This window comes from Rhinatrema bivittatum, chromosome 9 (assembly GCF_901001135.1).
Source record: "Rhinatrema bivittatum chromosome 9, aRhiBiv1.1, whole genome shotgun sequence".
Taxonomy (NCBI): Eukaryota; Metazoa; Chordata; class Amphibia; order Gymnophiona; family Rhinatrematidae; genus Rhinatrema; species Rhinatrema bivittatum.
The window spans coordinates 241166217-241191340 of record NC_042623.1 but is presented as its reverse complement, the minus strand read 5'-3'; the positions used below and the strand labels follow the sequence as shown (position 1 = coordinate 241191340).

Sequence of the window (25124 nt, the reverse complement as noted above, 5' to 3'; positions counted from 1 at the left end):
GTGGCCTTCGGGCCTTCTGCCTTGCCTTGCTGTGTGTGGCCTTCGGGCCTTCTGCCTTGTCTTGCCTTGCTGCATGTGTGTGGCCTTCGGGCCTTCTGCCTTGTCTTGCCTTGCTGCATGTGTGTGGCCTTCGGGCCTTCTGCCTTGCCTTGCCTTACTGTGTGTGTGTGGCCTTCGGGTCTCCTGCCTTACCGTGTGTATGTGTGGCCTTCAGGTCTCCTGCCTTGCTCTGTGTGTGTGTGTGTGGCCTTCGAGTCTCCTGCCTTGCTGTGTGTGCGTGGCCTTCGGGTCTCCTGCCTTACTGTGTGTGCGTGGCCTTCAGGCTCTCTGCCTTGCCATGTGTGTATGGCCTTCGGGCCCTCTGCCTTGTCGTGTGTGTGTGTGGCCTTCGGGCTCTCTGTCTTGCTATAAGGTTCTTGTGACCCTGCCTGGACTTTGTTGCCTGCCGCCTGCCTTGACCCTGCCTGGACCTTGACTCTGTTTGCCTGCCGCCTGCCTTGACCTTGCTTGGACCTTGACATTGTTCCCAACTAGTACTCTGCTCCATATGTCACAGCCATCGTCCAGCTCCATACACTCCTGCCGCATCACATTCCTTCCCAGCCATCATCAGAGACATTCCAGCTATCCCTGTCTCTCTCTACCTGGAGTCACTCCCGAAGGTGGTGTTCACTACACCGGATCACTGCCCAAACGTAACACCCAGCATCTTCAGTGCCTGGGCAATACGAGCCAGCAACCCATCTCTATGAAAGAAATGCAGCATTATGCTTTACAGTTCCAATCCCGGAGGAATTTCCCATCCTCCAGGGAGTAAGGGCTGCTTTCACCATCCATGCCATCTGGGTCCCTATCTAAGTGACCCGCAGTAGGCGTAGACACACTCTAAAGCTTACCTGCAGCACCAAGTGGGTGGGAATTTGCAGACTGCGATCTGGAACTCTTAGGCCTACATTTGCGAATGAGCAAAAACTGCGGGTGGGGCCTAGCCAAACGGTTGCTCAACCTGCCAAGCTGTTTTGTGGCAGACTTGTGCGTAGAAAAGTACGTGAATGCTGCCGTGGCCCATACCAAAACCAGGGGGTGTCGGTCCAGAAGCCTTCTTCTGCTAATGATCCAGTTGGAGGAGCCCCAAAACCAGGCAGATACTTCTGACAGGTCCCCCTCTGGACCAATTCCTGCATCATGCTGGGAAGGGCTGACTCAGCAAAAAACAGTCAGAGAAAACTCTCCCTGAGCCTCCAAGTAGCGCTGATACTAGTTAGTGGGGGGCGGGGGGAACGGAAGCCAAGCTGAGATGCCTGAATATGGCAGACAGCACAAAAGTAAATGCCCAGTAGCAGCACACTCCAAAAGCATCTGACCATTGTGCGCCAGGCTGTGCACCCGCACAAGCGAGTGTGGACAGGGCGGCCAAAAACAAGGCCTGTCCTATAAGCGTCCAAAAATTATAGGTGCACTCGGTCCAGGTAGGCACCCACCCGAACACCCACCTGTGTATCCACCCGAGCGACCACCTGAGTGCCCACCTAAGCGCACACCTGGGCACACAAGCACGGGCCAACTTCAGACAGTGTTTCGTGACAGTCTTGTGCACAGAAAAGCGAGTGAACGCTGTCGCAGCCTAACACATAGCATCATTGTTTTTTTACTCCTTACCTGAACTCAGCCCGTCCTGGCTGAGTATAGAGTCTCTCTCTGGCTGCCTCGCTTGGCTTCCTGAATCCGCTACCCTCTCAGCTGTTTCTCTCTCTACAGCTAAGTCCATGCTGAAAAACCAGCTACTGGTTTTTCAGCGTGAGACTGAGAGAGGGAGCCACAGAAATCACCTCAAGATAACTCAACTGAGGGAGGGACAGTAAGGTATCATCACAGGACAGTGGGGCAAATCAATTTTCTTCTTCTTTTCTCTTTCATTTTTACATTTTTTTTTTAACCTAATCCCCAGTAGGGAGTTGCACGTCCACCATCTGCTGGAAATGGAGAATATTGGTGGGCAGTTGCCAGTGCGGAGATTTATATATCATGACATCAGTTTTGCTCCATCTCCATCTGCTGGTAGAGGTGCATAACCCACTGATGTGGATTAACCTGTCTGAATGCTAAGAAATAATTGGCCTGATTTTAAAAGGGCCACTCGCGTGAAAACTGGGGTTTACCTGTGTGGCCGGGTCCTTAACTGGAGCAGACTGGGAGGGAACTGGGGGAGGCCCGACTGCATCACTGCTTGTAATTTTCTAAAATTCACCCCCGTGCGCGGAGCAGGCCACCCGCCCACACATGTGCACGCAGACATGAAAATCCGGCACGCATGTGCACCCGGGACTGGTATTTTATAACATGAGCACGCCAACGCGCGCATGTTATAAAATAGCCACATCCATGTGCGCACACCAGGAAACGCTCGCATATTTTTAAAAATCTACCTTAATATCTTTAAAGCAAGTATAAGAAATGTCACAAGCCTGATGGCTCAATGCTAGTACTGCACACTGCCACCATGCAGGATTTCTAAACTACAATCTCAATCTTTGCTCCTTAGGTTTGATGGGGCTATGAATTTTGCTCACAGCCCTCCAAAGGAGAAGGGGGAGAATTCCAGCCACTGATCAACAGTGACATATATTTGTCCATATTCAGGGTGCATGTATACCAGTTGCATGAGGAAGCTATTGTCTGTGGATTTTGATTGAGAAATATCACAGCAATGGCTGGGCTAGATGAGCAAGAGTTTACAAAAAATGTAAGAAAACCCCCCAGGCTTAAGCAAAAGAATACTCTCAGTCCGAATGCCCAGTATAGGCTGGTTCTGTCTAAGCTGGAAGCCTGAAGGTGGGGGAAACTACTGAACCAAATAAAAAAAGCAACAATACTTTGGATTCACTCAAGACATGGTCTATCAAACATCAATTTACCGTTGTGCTGACAAAATCACCAGATGGCAGATTCAATGGATCACTGCTCAGCTGACATCAGGAAGATCTGATGTCAAGGCACCAAGCAGTACTTAACATACTGAAAAACCAGCAGTAGCAGAGGCTTCAACATAACAATTACCAATTTATATGTTTTTAAAAAAGATTTTATTTGTTAAATAATGTTAGACACCTTTCCCTAATCTATTAAGGGAAAGTGACCCTACTAGGAGAAAGATATCATTAATAAAGGTGTCCTTTTAGGTTTTTTTTTTTTGGCCCAACAGATTCTGTCTGCTTTTTTGGGCTTTGAACTCAATCAGAATCAGTCTCACCTTGGGCCTTTATTTACAACTACCTAGCAATTTTTCCCATATTCTGTATCCTCTCCTATTTATAGTACTTTGAAATGGAATGCATCAGTCATATAGCTTTTAAAGCATACAGAATATTATTCCTTTCTAAATGCTTCCACTCAGAAGCTATGGGGCAATATCTTTCCACTGTTAAAGCTGTCTTGTCATTTATCTTCATGATAGTTGTATGCAGGTCTTTGAAGAGCTCTTATTGTGAAGTGGGTTCAGATGCAATACATTATGTAGCTTGTAATAATTTTAATGATTGTTTATAATATACAAGGAATATGTCACGGTTTTTGAAATTGTGCTATAAATTATATTTCCTTCTACACACAATCAATATAACATATAACATGGTAATGCAGTAGATGATGGCAAATAAAGACCAATTGCCCCATCCGGTCTGCCCAGTTATTCTATTATATAATGCTAAGGATATGTCACAGCTGCTAGCCATAGAAGCTGCAATATTGTTCCTTATCCAAGTCTTGTTGTTTTCCTCTTTGGTTCTTTACCATCCTGGGTAGATGAGCATACAAATTCCAGTACTTAATGAAACACTCAGCCTCCCAATGTCTTACCACTAAGCTGTGCAATAACCTAAACTACCAAAACTAGTGAAGCTGTTGCCCAAACATTCCACCACCCAGGTCTCCATGGCCTTGGTTGAAGGTACCTGGCCACAACCAATCTGCCAGCATCAATTCAGTTGTTTCTAAGGACCTATAAAATGGAAAAATATCATAAGCCCTCTGTATCAATTCATGGAGGGACTATACCTTCCGTACTGTGTGATTGCTCCATTGCAAAAAAGATACAGTAGAACTAGAAAAGGTACAAAAAATGTAACACAAAATGAAAAGGTAGATGGAACATCTCCCCTATGAAGAAAGGTTAAACAGGTTCAGGATCTTCACTTTGGAAAAGAGAAGACAGAGGGAATATGATAGACGTTTATAAAATCATGAGTGGAATGATTATTTAACTAGAGGGACACTCCATGAAACTAACTAGTAGCTGATTTAAACACATTGGAGAAAGTGTTTTTTCACTCAATGCAAAATCAAAGTATGAAATTTGCATATTGTGGTCAAGCATTCTGGCATAGCTGAATATAAAAGTGGTCTGGAAAGTTCCTAGAGGAAAAGTCCATAAACAATTATTAACATACATAGAAACATAGAAATGATGGCAGAAGAAGACCAATCGGTCCATCCAGTCTGCCCAGCAAGCTTCACACTTCTTTTTTCTCATACTTATCTGTTTCTCTTGGCTCTTAGTAACCTTAGGTTCTATTTCCCTTTCACCCCCACTATTAATTTATTTATTTATTTAACAGTTTTATATACCGACCTTCATAGTAAATAACTATATCGGATCGGTTTACATTTAACAAGGGTATAACTGGAGAATAATTCAAATAAACGATAGATAACAATAAGTAGGAATAAGTCAAAGTTACAATCAACAGGGAAAGAGAAATTGGGAGCTTGCAACAAGCTGGAAAGAAGATAAGGCCGGAAATAACTATAGATGTTACCATATAATGCACGGGATAAAGCTTAATAGGTGCTTTAACCTGTAAGTGTCAGAGTCCATTGTTCGTGAGTATAGACCGGTCAGAGTGAAGGACATCTAGTGATTGTCTGGTGGGTCGGTGAAGGCTTGGTGAAAGAGCCAGGTTTTAAGTCTTTTTCTGAAAGTTAAAAGGCAAGGGTCCAATCTGAGGTTTGATGGGATGCTATTCCAGATCGATGGGCCTGCTATCGAAAAAGCTCTGTCTTTGGTCGTAGAGAGGCGTGAGGCTTTAGTGGGGGGAAATTTCAGAGTGCCTTTGAGAATATCTCTAGTTGGTCTGTTAGAGGAGTGGAGTTTAAATGGGATTTCTAACTAATTAATGTAGAGAGCAGTGATGGAGCTGCTTCCAAGTGAAATATTAAGTTTGATTAGTTGGGTAAGCGGCAGCATAGCTCTCTGCCGTTGAAGCAGAGAGCAATGCTGGATATGCGTGAAGTATTAGTTTTTCTTCTCCCCTGCCGTTGAAGCAGGGAGCTATGCTGGATATGCATTGAAAGTGAAGTATGCCTTGAAAGTCACATTAACTATCATCAAATATTGAAAAGCCTAATAATTGGTAATTGAATAAGCCTAATAATTGGTAATACCTATAGCCCATGAACCCATCCCTGTTTTTATTTTTTTGTTTGTTTTTTTTCTTTTTTTAATTGGGAGATGGCAGCCCTCCATCCTTCCGCTCCGTGAAGGTGGAACACCAACCACTGGCCACTGGCATCCCGCTCCGTGAATGCCTCTGTGGCTACTGCCGCTCTGTGCAGTGTTTTGCTGCCTGCTCTTTATACGCGTCCCTTAGACCTGATGGATCCACAGTGTTTATCCCACGCCCCTTTGACATCCTTCACAGTTTTGGACTTCACCACTTCCTCCGGAAGGGCATTTCAGGCATCCGGAGGAAGTAGTGAAGTCCAAAACTGTGAAGGACTTCAAAGGGGCGTGGGATAAACACGCCCCTTTGAAGTCTAGCCAGGTAGACTTGAGAAATTCACCACTTGTCTCTGGGAGTGAGAAATAAGGAACATATCTACTATTATTTGGATCTTCCAGGTACTTCCTAGTGACCTGGGTTGGCCACTATTGGAGAAGATGCTGGACTCGATGGACCTTTGGTCTGACCCAGCATGGCACATTTTATGTTATCTGTTGGTTCCAACTGGCTATTCATATCCTGTGATATTGTTTGGGTATGTGACTTTTATCTGCTCTTTGTTTTCTATTTGTCACTTTGCTGGACTAAGCCCAGCCACCAGCAATATGCCATCATTGTCCTGGTTGGTTTCTGGCAGACTCCTCTTGGTCAGGTTTTCCACTCAGAGCATAAAGAAATGAAGTTGGCCGTAGAGGCAAAAATTCATAATAAAAACTTTTAAAATATATCCGAAGCAAGAAACCTGTGAGGGAGTTGGTTGGACCATTAGATGACTGAGGGATTAAAGGGGATCTTAGGGAAGATAAGGCCATTGAAGAAAGACTACATTAATTCTTTGCTTCTGTGCTTACTAATGAGGATGTTGGGGAGATACAGGTTCTGGAGATGGTTTTCAAGGGTGAGGAGTCAGATGAACTGAACCAAATCACTGTGAACCTGGAAGATGTAGTAGGCCAGAATGACAAACTAAAGAGTAGCAAATCACCTGAACTCAAAAATGAAATTTCAGATCTATTATGTCACTCATTCAAAACTTGAAGTTATGTACTTTTGTCACTCATTCAATGGTTGTTTTTACTTCTGTTGTCAGGGTGGGAGGGGGGTTGAGGGTTGTATTACTATTTTCAGTTATGATGATTGCTATTCTGTATGTACATACTGTCTTGTGTTTGCTACGAATTGACAATTATTTGCTTTATTGCTCTGACAAATCTGATTGTAAGGCTTTCTTTTGTACAATCATTTAATAAAAAATATTTAAATACAAAAAAAAACAAATTGTAACCTATCATTAAAATCATCCATTGTACCTGAAGACTGGAGGGTGGCCAATGTAACCCAATATTTAAAAAGGGCTCCAGGGGCAATCCAGGAAACTATAGACCAATAAGCCTGACTTCAGTGCCGGGAAAAATAGAGGAAACTGTTCTAAAGATCAAAATCACAGAACATATAGAAAGACATAGTTTAATAAAACACAATCAGCATGGATTTACCCAAGGGAAGTCTTGCCTCACAAATCTGCTTCACTTTTTTGAAGGGGTTAATAAACATTTGGATAAAGGTGAACCGGTAGATGTAGTGTATTTGGATTTTCAGAAAGCGTTTGACAAAGTTCCTTATGAGAGCTTCTAAGAAAACTAAAAAGTCATGGGATAGGAAGCGATGTCCTTTCATGGATTACAAACTGGCAAAAGACTGGAAACAGAGGGTAGGATTAAATGGTCAATGTTCTTAGTGCAAAAAGGGTAAATAGTGGAGGGCCTCAGGGATCTGTACTTGGACCGATGCTTTTCAATAAATGATCTAGAAAGGAATACAACGAGTGAGGTAATGAAATTTGCAGATGATACAAAATTATTCACAGTAGTTAAATCACAAGCTGATTGTGATAAATTGCAGGAAGACCTTGCAACACTAGAAGATTAGGCATCCAAATGGCAGATGAAATTTAATGTGGACAAGTGTAAGGTGATGCATATAGGGAAAAATAACCTTTGCTGTAGTTACATGATATTAGGTTCCATATTAGGAGCTACCACCCAGGAAAAAGATCTAGGCATCATAGTGGATAATACATTTAAATTGTTGGCTCAGGGGCAGATTTTTAATCTTACGCATGCGGGGTACATTTGTGCGTGCTACCCGGCACGCACAAATGTACACCCAATTTTATAACATGCATGCGCTGCCGCACGCATGTTATAAAATCCGGTTCAGCGTGCACAAGGGGGTGCACACTTGTGCACCTTGTGCACGCCAAGCCCTAGGGGAGGCCCGATTGCTTTCCCTGTTCCCTCCGAGGCCGCTCCGAAATCGGAGCGGCCTCGGAGGGAACTTTACTTTCGCTTCCCCCCACCCCCTCCCTTCCCCTATCTAACCCACCCCCTGCCCTATATAAATCCCCCCCTACCTTTATTGCAGGAGCACAGCCGCTGTGCTGGAGGGCTCGGGACCGCCCCCGGACCGCCGCCCTGCCCCCGCCCCACCCCTTTTTCAAAGCCCCGGGACATACGCGCGTCCCGGGGCTTGCGTGTGCCGCCGAGCCTATGCAAAATAGGCTCGGCGTGCGCAGGGGTAGGTTTTAAAGGGTTACGCGCTTATATTACACGGCAGTCAAAAAAGCAAACAGAATGTTAGGAATTATTAGGAAGCGAATGGTGACTAAAACGAAAAATGTCATAATGCCTCTGTATCGCTCCATGGTGAGACCGCATCTTGAGTACTGTGTACAGTTCTGGTCACCGCATCTCAAAAAAGATATAGTTGCACTGGAGAAGGTACAGAGAAGGGATGGATCAGCTCCCCTATGAGGAAAGGCTAAAGAGGTTAAGGCTGTTCAGCTTGGAGAAGAGACGGCTGAGGGGAGACATGATAGAGGTCTTTAAAATCATGAGAGGTCTTGAATGAGTAGATGTGAATCGGTTATTTACACTTTCAGATAATAGAAGGACCATGAAGTTAGCAAGTAGCACATTTAAGACTAATTGCAGAAAATTCTTTTTCACTCTGTTGCGTTCGACGCTGCTCTACGCTCTCACTCCACCCTCTCTACATCTGTGGCGACTCCCTCCGGGTCTGATGGACAACTTGCTGCCGCGGCGTCTCCATGCTGCCTCTCTCCGGTGTACCCGGACCGGCTCAACGCTGCGGATCCGCCATGTTCCTGATGACGTAGGGCGCGCGCTCCGATGTATGTACCAACAAGGGCGCGAACCTCAGGGGCGTCCCCTGAGATGACGTCATCCGCTTCCAGTATAAAAGGTCTCATACTTTTGTTAACAGATTGAGTTAGCAAGGACTACGAATCGGACATGAATTCAGACTTTGATTCGGACTCACTATGGATTCGTCCAATCTACTCTGCCTCCTCGGACTTACCAGGGGTACCCGCTCCTCGGGGGCCTCGCTCTCTTTTCTCTATTCCAGATTGCAGATAGGAACCGGTACTCGCTCCTCGAGGGCCCATGTTCTTGGACACTGAAGATTCTCTACTGCCTGGAAGCTATTGCATATACAGACATTTGTGAGTGATAGGAACCGGTACTCGCTCCTTGAGGGTCCATGTTCCTGGACACTCTGAAGATTCTCTATTGCCTGGAAACTATCGCAGATACAGACATTTGTGAGTTACCATTGCTCTCTCAGAGCTTTCCCTGGAACCAGGTACTCGCTCCTCGAGGGCCTAACTCTTTCCAGCTACTGAGCCTTCTTAAGACCTTATGTGAGATTTGTCATCTAGTTCTGGCTATGAATACAGCATACCCTGTCTACTCACTATTTATAGTCTTTCTACAGCTCAGCAACCCTGGCAGCACTGTTCCAGTATCTGAGGGACTTCAGCCCTGCCGGGCACAACAGCTCACTACTGCCACCTCTGGTGGTTCTACTAACCTGTCTAATAAAAGAACTATCTGTGTCTGTCTCCATAACCAAGCCTAGCCGGTGGTTCCTCTCAGGATATCCTCCTGGGGGCGCTGTCATCTGCCATCGGCCCAAGGATCCACCTATTTACATTTCTCTACAGCTGAGTGCTCTCTCTACACTCCGCTGATACAGATTGCTAACTCTGCAGTCTATATCCTAAATACGTTATTAACTCTGCCTACGGAGCATAACAGATTGCTAACTCCTCCTTCAATGGGAGTATCCAGCAGCCAGTTCATAACAGATTGCTAACTCCCACCTGCTTGCTCCTCCTATCAGCATAGCAGATTATAACACACTCAATGTACAGTTAAGCTCTGGAATTTGTTGCCAGAGGATGTGTTAGTGCAGTTAATGTAGCTGGGTTTATAAAAGGTTTGGATAAGTTCTTGGAGGAGAAGTCCATTAACTGTTACTAATCAAGTTGACTTAGGGAATGGCCTCGGCTTTTACTGCCATCAGTAGCATGGGATCTTCTTAGTGTTTGGGTACTTGCCAGGTTCTTGTAGCTTGGTTTGGCCTCTGTTGGAAACAGGATGCTGGGCTTGATGGACCCTTGGTCTGACCCAGTATGACAATTTCTTATGTTCTTATGTATCGCTCCATGGTGAGACCATACCTTGGGTACTGTGTACATTTCTGGTCGCCGCATCTCAAAAAAGATATAGTTGCAGTGGAGATGATACAGAGAAGGGCGACCAAAATGATAAAGGGCATGGAACAGCTCCCCTATGAGGAAAGCCTAAAGAGGTTATTGCTGTTCAGCTTGGAGAAGAGACGGCTGAGGGGGGATATGATAGATGTCTTTAAAATCAAAAAGGGTCTAGAACAGGTAAATGTGAATCGGTTATTTACACTTTCGGATAATAGAAGGACTAGGGGGCACTCCATGAAGTTAGCAAGGCCGGGACAGCGGCAGCAAATCAGTGTCGCCAAAACGTGCGCACTGGGACCCAACGACGGCATAACCTGCTGCTGCTCTGGACTGCGGGTAAGTATTAAAACAAAAACTTCTAGGGTAGTCAGCGGGATTTTAGGGGTCGGGGCTGGTAAGGTAAAAGGGAGGCAGGATAGGTAGGGGTTTAGGAAGTTTGGTTATTTGCAGGGGCGCACTGGAGGGAAGAGGGAATTGGGCCTTTCGCATTGCCATGCATACCTACTAAAATCTCCCTCTTAAGCGATCGAGATAGGATTTGTACACACATGCGCACGTCGATGTAAAATCGTGCACGTATGTGCACTTGGGTAGACAATTTTCTAACATGCATGCGTTTATGAGAGAGTGTTGGAAAATTGGTGCATCCATGTGTGCATGCCAGCAACCGCGCACACATGGATGCCCTTGTGTTGGTCTTAAAATCTATCTTTTAGGGAATAGCCACTGCTATTATTGGTATCAGTAGCTTGGGATCTACTTAGTGTTTGGGTACTTGTCAGGTACTTGTAGCATGGATTGGCCACTGCTGGAAGCAGGATACTGGACCCTTGGTCTGACCCAGTAAGGCAATTTCTTATGTTCTTAAGGAAAATCTCCTCATCCTAACTCGAGGAAAATAAAAAGGGCCGATTAGCATGGGGGATTTTTGGCCTCAGTATGCACACTCAAAATTTAACACCTGGTATGGGGGAGGTGTTAAAATGTTACTCTTTATCGCCCTTGGTAAATAGCAGGAATGAAGAGTATAAGACACTTTTATGAAGTGCCTGGTAAAGCCTCATTTGCACATGATGCTCCCTCATTTACAAGCAGGTAAATGCTAATTTGAACACATACATGCTAATATGCTAGGGAAACATTTTAATGGGCATAAGTCTTTCTTGCATAGTATGCAATTTTACCGGGCACATAAAGCCCTTCGGGGCCCTCTAAATTTTATTGCATAGGTTCACTGGTGCCATACAGATACAGACCTTCATTTTTAGTTTTTATTTTATTTTTCCTGGAAATGTATCAGTGTTTATTACAAGGACAAAAATGGGAGAGATCAGGGGGAAAATGGCACATCATTTTTCTGGATACATTTAATTTTTGTTCTTGTTAAAATAAGCACTAGTAAATTCCTGGGAGAAAAACATAAAAAATAAAAACAAAGATTCCTACATACAGTAACATTTTTTAGATTTCAGCTTTGGCAGACACCTAAATATATTTTTTTATTCCTATAAAAAACCTTCTTATTACCAGTTGCTTCAGATAATTTGGAATAATTCATATTTGTATGCTCTTCATTTAACTTGAACTGCCTCTGCTTCCTCCGTATCTTTTCTGACCCAGCCCTGCAGAATTCTCCTCATTTTACCTGTCCATTTCTGTGGCCCAGACTGTGCTGGTCATTGTTATCCCCAGTTTATGAACATAAAACATTTTTTTCATGTTAATAAAGTTTGGAGTGTCTGCAAGTAAAGACCAAGTTAAGCTATCTATTTAAGCTGCACATACAAAACATGTAGTGGAGAAAGAATAGTAAAATGAGGGATTAAACTATAGAGATAGTAAAGAATCAGCACCCCAGTGGTTCCTACAGTAGATTCACTCCTATAGCTGCACCTCTACAGTCAGGCCTCTCCTCATGGCCACGCTTCAGACATACAGTCAAATCCAGGAGTGGAGCACAGGCTCCAGATATGCTGTCCCACTGACTGATGTGACTTCTCAATATCCAGCTGATCCATAACAGGACTCTAAGCAGTACTATTTGAACTCTTGTCAGTTTTCATCCTTGCTGCAAGATAGTTGCCTTTGTTACCAATGCTACAGACTCCTAAGCAGTGCATCATGGCAGAACCTAAGCTCATAGACAGCACACTACTCTTTCTCCAGAATCAGCAGAGGCCGAAATCCTAACTCAGCAAATTCAGGAAAGTAGAATTAGCGGGTTAAAGAGGCACTTAGGTCTAAGGGGTTAAAGATAAGGCCATCGTGGAAAGATTAAATTATTTCTTTTCTTCTGTGTTTTACTGAAGAGGATGTTGGAGAGATACCCGTTCCGGAGAAGGATTTCATGGGTGATGATTCAGATGAACTGAACCAAATCACGGTGAACCTGGAATATGTGGTAGGCCTGATTGACAAACTGAAGACTAGTAAATCACCTGGAATGGATGGTATATACCCCAGGGTTCTGAAAGAACTAAAAAATGAAATTTCAGACCTATTTCAATTAATTTGTATCCTATCATTAAAATCATCCGACATATATGAAGATTGGATAATGGACAATGCAACCCCTATATTTAAAAAGGGATCCAAGGGTGATTCGGGAAACTATAGACCGGTGAGCCTGACTTCAGTGCCGGGAAAAATCGTGGAAACTGTTATAAAGAATAAAATCACAAAATATTTAGAAAGACATGGTTTGATGGGACACAGCCAACATGGATTTACCCAAGGGAAGTCTTCCCTCACAAACCTACATTTTTTTGAAGGGGTGAATAAACATGTGGACAAAGGTGAACTGGTAGATGTGTTGTATTTGGGTATTCAGAAGGCATTCGACAAAGTCCCACATGATGAGCTTCTAAGAAAACTAAGAAGTCATGGGACAGGATGCGATGTCCTTTTGTGGATTGCAAGTTGTTTAAAAGATAGGAAACAGAGAGTAGGATTAAATAGTCATTCTCATTGGAAAAACATAAACAGTGGAGTGCCTCAGGGATCTATACTTGGACCAGTGCTTTTTAATATATTTATAAATGATCTGGAAAGGGGTACGACGAGTGAGGTGATCAAATTTGCGGATGACACTAGATTATGCAAAGTAGTTAAATCTCAAGCGGATTGTGATGAATTGCAGGAGGACTAGAAGATTGGGCTTCCCAATGGCAGATGAAATTTAATGTGGACAAGTGCAAAGTGATGCATATAGGAAAAAATAACCCTTGCTGTAATTACACAATGTTAGGTTCTATCTTAGAAGTTACCACCCAGGAAAGAGTTCTAGATGTCATAGTGGATAATACATTGAAATCGTCAGTTCAGTGTGCTGTGTTGACAAAAAAGCAAACAGAATGTTAGGAATTATTAGGAAGGGAATGGAAAATAAAACAGAATTGTTGGGTTTGTGGCATAATGTGGACTCTTGGTCGAAGTGGCGATGACTCCTCCCACGGGGAGGGGCCCCGTAGGGAACCACAACGATAGGCTGAATAGCAAAGCGGACACAGAGGAAAGGAAGCTTTATTATACTGCTGTGATGAAGATACTTGTCCAAGGAACGGACAGTGCTGTAGTCCAGCGATATCACAGTAAGGCTCCAGATAGTCTCAGTAGTAATGTAGTTGATGATCTCACCCAGATGTAGCAAAGGTCCGGTAGTGTTCCACAGCACGGGATAAGCCGTGAACCTGAAGGGTGGAGTGAGGCAAGCTTGGAGCGTAGTGGTACTCACAGAGTAGCAGCGATGATAGCTTCCTTCGGTAGTCGAGTGAAGAGAAGGACCCATGGTCCGAGGTGCAGGATACCCAGAGCAGGATAGGCCCTCGAGGAGCGAGTACCTAGGAGCACCGAGGGTACCTGGAATAAAGCAGACAAGATCCCCGAGGGGCGGGTGTCCTGAAGGTTAGGCTGAATAACCCCAGAGGGCGAGTAGAAGTGAGGGGCACCCGAGGAGCGGGTACCCAGAGCTTCAGTAGGTAGTGAAATACTCCGGAGGGTAGTGAGGAATCCAAGCAAGCAGCTTAGAAGCGGTCAGAGTAGCAAAACCGAAGACCTTTCTAACTCATTGTATTGGAGCGGAGCGGAGGTTTAAATACCCGGAGGCACTGACGTCATGCGGTGGGGCCGCCCCCGAGGTTCCCGCATTGACGTGCATAAGAACGTGGGCAGCGTGCGCGCGCGCGCGCCCTAGGAGGCCTCAGGAAGAAGCATGGTGGGCGGGGACGCCCATGCTGGCTCAGAGACACCGAGGAGTTCGGCAAACAGCAGCGGAGGAGAAAGGTAAAAGAGAGGTAAAAGGTAAAAGAGGAGAAAGGTAAAAGAGAGGTGAGGCAGAGCAGTCGCAGCTGTCTGCAACCAACGGACGCAACAGGAGTATGTCATAATGCCTCTGTATCGCTCCTTGGTGAGACCGCACCTTGAATACTGTGTACAATCCTGGTCAAGGTACAGAAAAGAGCGACCAAAATGATAAAGGGGATGGAACAGCTCCCCTCTTTTTGAGACATGTTTACGGCAAGATGAGATTGAATTGAATAAGACATTGTTTGGCAAATGGTAGATGATGATAATATAAGATAGTTGGCGATACCTTTTGTGTTGACATGTTCTTATGTTCACCATATCTCAAAAAGATATAGCTGCACTGGAGAAAGTGCAGTAAAGGGCAACCAAAATGATAAGGGTCATGGAACGGCTGCCCTATGAGGAAAGCTTAAAGAAGTTAGGGCTGTTCAGTTTGGAAACAACTGAGAGGGATATGATAGAAGTGTACAAAATCATGAAAGGACTTGAACAAGTTAATGTATATCAGTTATTTACTCTCTCAAATAATAGAAGGACCAGGGAGCACTCCATGAAGTTAGCAAGTAGCTCATTTAAAACAAATCGAAGAAAATTATTTTTTACACAGTGCATAGTTAAGCTCTGAAATTCATTGCCAGAGAATATGGTTACAGCAGTTAGTGTAACAAGGTTTAGAAAAGGTTTGGATAAGTTCCTAGAGGAAAAATCCATAAACTGCTATTATGGTAATTAATAAGCAATAGTAGCTTGTAATTTATCTAATGTTTGGGTACTTGCGACTTGGACTGGCTACTTTTGGAAACAGGATACTGGCCTTGATGGACCCTTGGCCTGACCCAGTATAGCGTATCTTATATTCTTATGTTCTTATGATTCTCGCACAGAAGGCCAGAGAAAACTATGAAATTGTCAGAGACAAGTATTAGAAATTGGACAAAGCCTGGAAAAAGATTCAGTGATATGTGTACAAGCACAGAAAGTAAATAAACTGTCAGCCAGGTCAGAAGTTACCAATTCCTGTCACAAGAATATTTCACTTTCCTAACATGGATCAATTCAGATAAAAACTTGCAGGTGCATGATTTTCAGTAAGCTAGTGATCAGAGACATGACAGTTTGATCAGAGAGATTACAGCAGAAGTAGAATCTCAAATGGAATGTTCAAAAGAAACAACATCTCAGTGCTCCAGGTCCTCCAGACACATCTCAAAAGTCTCAAAATCACTATCAGGCCGATTCGGTATGGAGCGCACCTTTAGCCCTGGTTCGGCTGCGCGTTTTCTACGCGCTATTTTTACCCCTTATACAGTAAGGGGTAATAGTGCGTTGAAAACGTGCGGCCAAACCCCGCCATCCCCCCCCCCCCCCCCCCGAAACTAATAGCGCCCGCAACATGCAAATGCATGTTGCGGGCGCTATTAGTTATTCCCGCTCGATTCAGAAAGTAACGCCTGCCCAAAGGCAGAATTTCATTTCAGCCGGCACAGGGAAAGTGTACAGAAAAGCAGAAAAAACTGCTTTTCTGTACACCCTCCGACTTAATATCATAGTGATATTAAGTCGGAGGCCCCAAAATTTAAAAAAATTTAAAATTAAAAAAAAAAAAATTAAAATCTGCCTGCGGCCCACGGGTTGGAAGACGGACGCTCAATTTAGCCGGCGTCCACTTTCCGAACCCGTGGCTGTCAGTGGGTTTGAGAACCGATGCCGGTAAAACTGAGCGTCGGCTGTCAAACCCGCTGACAGCCTCCTTTTACCGTGGGCCCTCATTTAAATACTCGATCGCGTGCCCAGGAGCGCCGGCTCTTCCCCGGTTTTTACTGCATTGGCCCGTATGTGCTCAAACTTACATTCAACAAGTGCACTTGCCACCAGAGTACATACTGAAGCAGAAACTGCACAGATATGTACATCTTATAGCAAGAAGGAAGCAGTCTTAAAACTAGAAAGAATTAGAGCACAGGAGGAAGAGCGGAACATTGTTGCCACAGCCATTGCTGCCTTTGCTGCTGCTGCACACAAGAAAGCAGAGTTGGAAGACCAGGAATAGAGTTCTGCCACCACCACTGCTGCTGCTGCTACATGCAAACCCATTCAATGGTTGAATTCTACGGGGATGGGGGAGGCCTGGGAGGGGCCCGGTGAGGCCCTGGCTGAGCTGAACCAAGCCCTAGAGTATTGGTGGGGGATTGGACTCAGAGGAGCCCACAGAGACCCTGGGAAGCTGCAGCAGAGGCCCCAGGGGAGTCCGGGGAAGTCACTAATGTTTTTTTATAATCAAACCAGAAATACCAAAAATTTGAGTATTTTCGGGCAAGGCTATTTTCAGTTTGTTCCATTTGGAATGAACCAAAAATGGCCTTTCGGGTGGATGTGCCATTCATTTTAAACAAATGCACATCCTTAGTACACGTGTACAGATTAAAAACCATAATGGAATTGACTATATTTATTTATTTATTTTTATATACTGACATTTGATCTGAGATATCACATCGGTTTACATTCAGGTACATATATGAATGTGTATGTGTTGTTCCTAACCTCAGAAAATCAACCAACAAATTACAGATTGGTACACTTAATTGTTATCCCAACAGGTTTACAATCTAATTGGGTACTTTGACCGTGAGAGACTGATTTGCCCAAGGCAACTGCAAATGGCAGTGACAAAAGATAAACTAGTTGCCAGTCCATTATTCTAACCAATGGGCCACTCCATGTACACAAATATATTACTAATGAAAGTAATGGGGAGTGGGGGGGGGGGGAGGGTTTGGCATAAATAACAATTTAAAAATTTCATAGAAATACTATATAATTGTAGTATATAATTATTTTCCTGCATACCCATTAATATAATTTATACCACGTCATGTAATTTTCCAGCATCAGCTGCAGCACCAGCTGGTACACCAGTGATGTTATAAGAACATTTTATCCTTATGAAGATATTTCTACAGTCACACTGCCAAGATAGGCATCAGCATAATATTTCTGACACGCAAATACTGACTGAGCCAGTTTAAATTACCCAGGCAACTTTGTTTTAGTCTGACAATTTTATACACAGCTTTAGAAAAACCAATTTCTAAATAAGTGCATCGGTACTGTGGCAAAGACTTCTCTAAATGTGCATTCTGATTTGCACAAAAATGAATTTTTCCTTATTCCCAACTATGCACTGGCTATATCCTAAATTAAAATAGTACAAATTACTGATTTCTCACAATTTACTATAAACCTTAGCAACACATTCTGTTTTTTGTTGTTGTTGTTGTTGTTTAACAAGATGCAAGAAACTGGAGGGGACTGGCTGGTTCAGAGGATTGGAAGAGGATTAGAGAATTTCCCTTCTAGATCACTGGCTTAGATCTGTTATGCTGCGGTGGAGGCCTTGAGCATCGGAACGCTTGGAGGCCTTGGCAAATCTGTTGCATTGTGGTGGAGGCCTTGAGCATTGGAACGCTCAGAGGCCTTGGCAAATCTGTTGCGCTGCGATGGAAGGGAGCACTAGGGGGCGCTCCTCATAGCGGGATGAGGGATGTGTGCCCTTGCAGCGAGCCGAAACCTTGTCTAGGAGTGGAGCTTGGACATCTGGAGACAAGACATGGAGCTTGGAACTCTGAAGACAAGACGTGGAGCTTGGGACTCTGAAAACAAGACGTGGAGCTTGGAACACAGAGGATGAGACATGGCGAGCAAGGTCCCTCAGGTGCCCTACACAGCCCGTAGGCTGGTCACGGACCACACTGCGCGCCCTCCACAGCCAGGTGGCTGGTCACGGACCATGAGAGGAGCAGGCAAGCTCTGGACATAGACACAGGTCAGGACAAGTTAACCCTTGGATCCTCCGGAGTCGGAACAGGAAACAGTCTTTAAAACCACGGAACTTGGAACCGGAATTTCGGATCAGGTAAAAGCAAGGAATGTCCGGAGGCATAGGTACTCAGGACCTGGGACAACAAGATGAGGACATTAGGAACTCAGACATCAGGAACTCAGATGCCAGGTAGGAGCAAGATGCAACGAAGTCCATGGAGGAGAAGCTCCCAGGAGGACAAGCTCCATACGAAGGCCAGGATAGACTGACTCCTTGCCAAGGCAAAGATGGACTGAGCTCAGAGCCCTTTTGTAGGGCAGAACCAGGAATGCCCAGGGAGGGGTTTCCAGAGGGCTACACCTGCGCTGTCCCTTTAAGAAGGGAAAGGAGGTGTGGCCTCATCCCTTAGGGGAAGGGGCAGGACCAAGGAGAGCAGACATGCTGCTGCGCCAGGAGAAGCAGGCCCTGAGGCATCGGAGCGGCTCCTGCCGCGAAGAGGAGAAGGAGGGCGGCTCCTGCCACTGAAGAGGAGCTCCGAAGCGGCCCACCGGCGGCGGAAGAAGACGGCGTCAATGGCGGCTTCCACGCCGCAGGAAAGGCCCTGGCTTTGGCGGCCTCCAGGCCGCAGGCCGGAACACAGCAGTGGCGGTCTGGACTGTGGAAGGCCGCGGCGTTGGGAGAGGTGAAAGGCCTCCTGTGGCTCCAGCTGTGGGAGGAAGCGTAACAAGATCCAGGCTAAAATCAGATGTGGCAAAAAGTCAAGTAAAGATTATTAAGTTATACACCCTGGGCCTCGCAATGCTATCCACTGTAAATTTGATTCAACTGTGATTGAAATTAACTTTCAACCAATATACTGCAAATGAAAATTGGTTCTTACCTGCTAATTTTTGTTCCTGTAATACCACAGATCAGTCCAGAGAAGTGGGTTGTGTATCCCTACCAACAGGTGGAGTCAGAGAGCAAAACTTTGGGCATTGCTATATACACAAGAGTGCCACCTGCAGTCCCTCAGTATTGGCCTGTACCCAAGCCCATGCTAACAGAACTAACTAGCGGAAAGAGGTTGAACCCCAAACAAATCAACAACCTCTTCGCCATCATAACGAAAATTAATGAGAACGAACATGAAGAAACTGCTCCATCAAGAAATTCTGTCAACCCGGAGCTCTATAACTAAATACAGCAAATCTCAAGCAAAGGCAATCTTTCGGTGTCTGAAGAAAGGGGTGGGCCTCTGGACTGATCTGTGGTATTACAGGAATGAAAATTAGCAGGTAAGAACCAATTTTCATTTCCTGAACATACCCAGATCAGTCCAGAGAAGTGGGATGTACCCAAGCCACCCTACACTGGGCGGGAACCCGAAAGACCCGCAAGCAGTACACTCTCACCAAAGGACGATTCATCAGTAGCTTGAACGTCCAATTGATAATGTTTAGTGAAAGTGTGTAAAGAAGACCACACTGCCGCCCTACAGATCTCCTGAGGCGAAAGAAGTTGACACTCCACCCAGGAAGTAGCCTGGGCCCTGGTGGAATGAGCTCTGAGGCCCAAAGGCACTTGCTGCCCTCGGGCAATGTACAAGGAACCTATAGCTTCCTTAATCCAATGAGAGATGGTCGCCTTAGACACCTTGACCCCTTTTTGGGACCCACAAAAAGGATGAACAAATGATCTGAACGTTGGAAGTCATTGGTAACCTCCAGATAGCGTAACAAGGTGCGCCTCACATCCAAAAGATGAAGATCCAGGTCCTGAGTGGAGACCCGAGACCTCTGTGGAAAACCCAGAAGCTCCACTGTCTGATTGACATGAAAAGCTGAGATGACTTTGGGAACAAAAGACGGAACCGTACGCAACGAAACTATCGTCGTAAATCCGCAGGAAGGGGTCATGACAGGACAACGCCTGTAATTCGTAGATCTGACGAGCCACCAAATGGCCACCAAAAATACTGTCTTTAAGGTCAGATCTTTCAATGACGCTCTTCAGATAGGCTCAAAAGGGGCTCCGCAGAGAACACGAAGCACTAGGTTCAAACTCCAATCTGGACACACAGGAAGGACTGGAGGACGGAGATGTTTGACCCCCTTGAAAAACTGAACAATAACCGGATGGACAGCCAGAGAAACACCATTAACACGTCCCCGCAAGGCACCCAGAGCTGCGACTTGAACCCGAAGGGAATTGAACGCTAAACCTTTAGCGAGCCCCTGCTGCAGGAAGTCCAGCACCCGTGGAACATTCACAGTTAACGAATCACAGGAAAGTTGATGGCACCACGACTCAAACAGCTTCCAGACTCTAACATAGGCCATAGAAGTGGACGGGCGCCTCTCCTGAAGGAGAGTGGAAATGACCTGTTCAGAATACCCCTTCAAGCGTAAACATCACCTCTCAAAAGCCAAGCCGCGAGAGAGAAGTGATCCTCCCGATCCGAAAAGATAGGACCCTGGCGAAGTAGATGCAGCAGATGAGCCAGCTGCAAAGGACCCTCCAGAGCCATGCGAACCAGATCCACGAACCACGAGCGACGCGGCCACTCTGGTGCCACTAGCACCACCCTGCCTGGATGGAGTTCTATGCAACGGAGAATGCGACCGATGAGCGGCCATGGAGGAAAGGCGTACAGAAGAATTCCCGTGGGCCAGGGGCACACCAGCGCGTCAAGACCCACCGAGCCCTGCTCTCGCCGATGGCTGAAAAAAAGTTTCATCTTCGCATTCGCCCTGGTTGCCATCAGATCCAACTGCGGCACGCCCCATCTGGCGCAAATGAGATTCCATGCATCGCGAGACAGTTCCCACTCCCCTGGATCGAGTTGTTGTCTGCTGAGAAAATCGGCCTGCACATTCTCCACTCCTGCAACGTGAGAAGCTGCGATTCCCTTGAGATGGCATTCCAGCCAAGCGAACAGGAGGCACACCTCCAGCGCCACCGCGGGACTTCTTGACCCTCTTTGCCGGTTGATGTAAGCCACTCGAACCATTCTGTCTCATATCCAGGGAAGAACCGCTTGTAGGGCTAGCCGTATCACTCTCGTCTCGAGTCGATTGATGGACAGGAGCCCTGCGTCAGAGTCCTTGGGCGGATCTGTCTGCGCATACCGCTCCCCAGCCGGACAGGCTGGCATCGGTGGAGATTATCAGCCAATCCAGCGTTTCCAAATCCACTTCCCGGCCCAGATTGTCGCGCGACAGCCACCATGACAGACTGAGTCTGGACTCGGGAAGCAGCGGCATTGGAAGGTGGAACTGTTCTGACACTGGACTTCAGCGTGACAAAAGTGCATGCTGTAACGGTCGTAAGTGAGCGAACGCCCAGGGAACCAAATCCAAGGTGGAAGCCATGAAGCCCAGGACCTGCAGATAATGCCATACTATGAGATTCTTCTTCTGAAGCATAGCGTGGATCTGGTCCTGTAATTTTATCAGACGATCCTCCACAAGAAACACCTTGCCTTGCCAGGTATCGAATCACGCTCCCAAGTAAACCAGTTCCTGGACGGGTTCCAGTGACTTTTCTGCAGGTTGATGATCCACCCAAGCGATTGTAAGGTGACCATCACCATGTGTATTGACCTCTCACAATCCTCCAGAGACTTGGCGCGAATCAACCAGTCGTCCAGGTAAGGATTGACCAAGATCCCTTCCTTGCGAAGAAAGGCCGCTACCACCACCATCACCTTGGTGAAAGTCTGGGGAGCTGTTGCAAGACCAAATGGGAAGGCACGAAATTGGAAGAGCTGACTCAAGACCTTGAAGCGCAGGAACCTCTGGTGATTCAGCTGGATTGGAATATGAAAATACACCTCCGTGAGATCCAGGGACGCTAGAAACTCTCCTATTCTCACCGTTGCCATTACCGTCCGCAGGGTTTCCATATGAAAACGAGGGACACGCAGACGATTGACCTTCTGCAGATCGAGAATGGGACAAAACGTGCCCTCCTTTTTGGGAACTACGAAGTACATTGGGTACCGACCCCATCCCTGCTGTTCTTCCGGAACCGGGACAACGGCTCTGAGCTCGAGCAGCCGTTGCAGGGTATTCTGTACCATCACGCGTTTGGAACAAGAGACCACTCGGGACTCCACGAATGCCTCTTGAACCGGACGCAAGAACTCCAGGGCATAACCATCTCTGATCACCTCCAAGACCCAGCGGTCCAAAGTAATTCTTGTCCATTCCGTGTAAGTTGGATAATCTGCCTCCAACAGCTTCAATGACGGAATGGGTACTTGTGGCTTCATTGGGCGGGTTTACTGCTTCCCGCCCCGAGGGGACCGGAGTCCCTACCGGAGCGGTGACCACCTCGAAAGGACTGCTTGCGTCCCGACACTTGCTTAGTACCAAACGGAGCGGAATATCTGCCAGATCGAAAATGGCAAGAATCCCGAAAACGAGCTTGAGGGGGAAAATCTTTCTTAGAAGTTCTTCTATCCTCGGGTAACCTATTGCCCTTGGATTTCCCGAGCAGCTTGACCAATTGGTCCAACTCTTCCCCGAAGAGCAGCTTGCCCTTAAAGGGAAGGTTACAAAGCTGGGATTTGGAGGACAAGTCCGCTGCCCAATTCCGCAACCAAAGAAGACGATGAGCTGCCACCATGGACACCATGGACCGAGCCGAGGTCCAAACGAGATCGTAGAGTGCATCCGCTCCGTACGCAATGTCTGCTTCCAAACGGGTAAGCTGCAGCGTACCAGCGTCGGCGTCCCCAACATTGGTGCCAGCCTCCTGGATCCAGCACAGGCATGCCCTCTGCATAAGACTAGCGCAGACTGCCGCTCGCAGGCTCAAAGCGGACACCTCAAAAACCCACTTCAACTGGATCTCCAGTTTGCGGTCTTGCATGTCTTTTAAGGCGGCAGCTCCAGCTACGGGTATCGTGGTCTTCTTCGTGACCGCAAAGACAGCCGCATCCACCTTCGGAATCTTCAGCAGGTCCAGAGCATCTGACAGTGGGTAGAGCTTACCCATAGCCCTACCCACCTTTAAACCTGCCTCTGGAGCATCCCATTCGCGAGTCACTAGCTTGCGGACCTTCTTAGGGAGAGGGAACGAGGTCGTCGGACCCTGTATACCATCGAGGACCAGACTGACCCCTTTACTATCGGATTCCTCCTGAGAAATCTTAAGGTCCAGAACATCCAGAATCTGAGGGATAAGCGGACAGAGCTCATCTCGCTTAAACAGGTGGACAACACAGGGATCATCTCCCTCCACCGGAGTAAGGTCCTCCCCATCAGGATCATCCGTGTCCATGTCCACCAAACCAGGATTCTAACTACACTGAAAAAATGACTAAGACTGCAGGAGTGCACCTCTACTGCCTGCTGGAATCAGAGAAATACTGAGGGACTGCAGGTGGCACTCTTGTATATATAGAAGTGCCCAAAGTTTTGCTCTGACTCCACCTGCTGGTAGGGGTACACAATCCACTTCTCTCGACTGATCTGGGTATGTTCAAGAACTGTTATTTAAAACTTGTTTTGCAATCTACCTTGCATCCATTCATGGAAAAAGGCAGAATAACAAATGACTACAAATAAATCAGTCTGATAGCCTATGTGAAATGGTGTCGTGTTTTCAGTCCAGTTCCCAATGCACAGGAATCCATGAGAAAAAAATATTCCACTATTACAACATGGCTATAATTGACCCCCTTGTGGGCACTCTTAGCAGAAAGGCCAAAAACAGCATAGGGATGCAGACTGAATTACTCCCACCCTCTGGAGGGGAACCTCCCAGAGTAAGATTGAAGTACACTAGTAAGACAGTTTGGAGGAAACTTAAATGCTGCAGCCTGTGCTGTGCCTGTTGTGTGGAGAAATGAAAGACTTTGCTTTCCAGTGCAATCAAGCCAATACTTTTCACAAACTCTAAATAAATATTGAGCGACAGTTATGGTTCAGGGCAGGAGTGATATGGTTGCATTGTGCTTCCTGGAAGGCATGGGGTAATCTGCACACAGTAGCACTTGCAACCCTACAGGGGACACAACAGTATTGGGGGTTGGGTTCCATGTTTCTTCACGGAAAGGGCATTGGATACTTGGCAGGCCCTTCCAGAAGGGCCTGCCAATTACTACCACCCTTAACAGAAGGCTTGGAGGTACCCTGCACAGAGTGGCAGTTGCTACCACCGTAAAAAAAAACTTGCTGGGCAGACTAGATGGACCATTTTGGTCTTTCTGACATCTTTTACTATGTTACTGTTTTAATTTTGTATTATATTAATACGAATTCAATACTCTCTATACCACCCCACTGTTCTTTAGAAAAGAATCCCAATCCAATACCAAAACAGTATCAATAAAGATTCATAAAATCTAGATACCCATAATCATCCATTTTATTATAAATACAAACTTTATATTCAAGAAAAATTTTTACTTTTTGTATAAATATAATTACAGTAATGAGCCAAACCACCCTATTAATTAAAAGCTAAAATCCCATTTCCACTCACATACTACAAGTGCACCACACATTCACATCACATCATAAAACCCAAACCATTTTCCTGCTTATGGTGTATATCAAATGTACATCCTAAACCCATATATAACATTCAATTGCAAACAAGATGTGCTCAACAAAGAACAAATTCCAAAAGTATCTTAGTACCGATGAAACTACCATAGAAGGAAAAGTAATCTTCTTGTTCCTAGGGGCCATCATCGCCAATTTAAAAATATAGGATTGTTGACTCTGCACCAAATATTTCTCAAAATCCCCACCCCTGACTATGTTGCTCAACTTTTTCCAGTACTGTGAATCTCAGATTTTCAGTAACGTCCCTTATATATCCAATAATGACCTAAAGGAGCCTCACGCCTCCCCCATCTAATGCAGCTCACATGTTCCTGTGCTCTAATCTTGACAGGTCAAATTGTCTTACCAATGTAACA

At 45.8% G+C, this 25124-nt stretch overlaps 1 protein-coding gene across 1 annotated transcript in view; it reads right to left on the bottom strand.

Moving 5' to 3' along the window:
* PEX5L (peroxisomal biogenesis factor 5 like) overlaps positions 1-22073 on the bottom strand; it is a 279789-nt gene extending 257716 nt beyond the window's left edge. Inside the window, exon 1 of the mRNA XM_029617366.1 lies at positions 22065-22073. Coding sequence (XP_029473226.1) covers positions 22065-22073 — 9 coding nt within the window. The remainder of the gene's footprint in view (positions 1-22064) is intronic.
* Positions 22074-25124: the final 3051 nt, after the last annotated feature.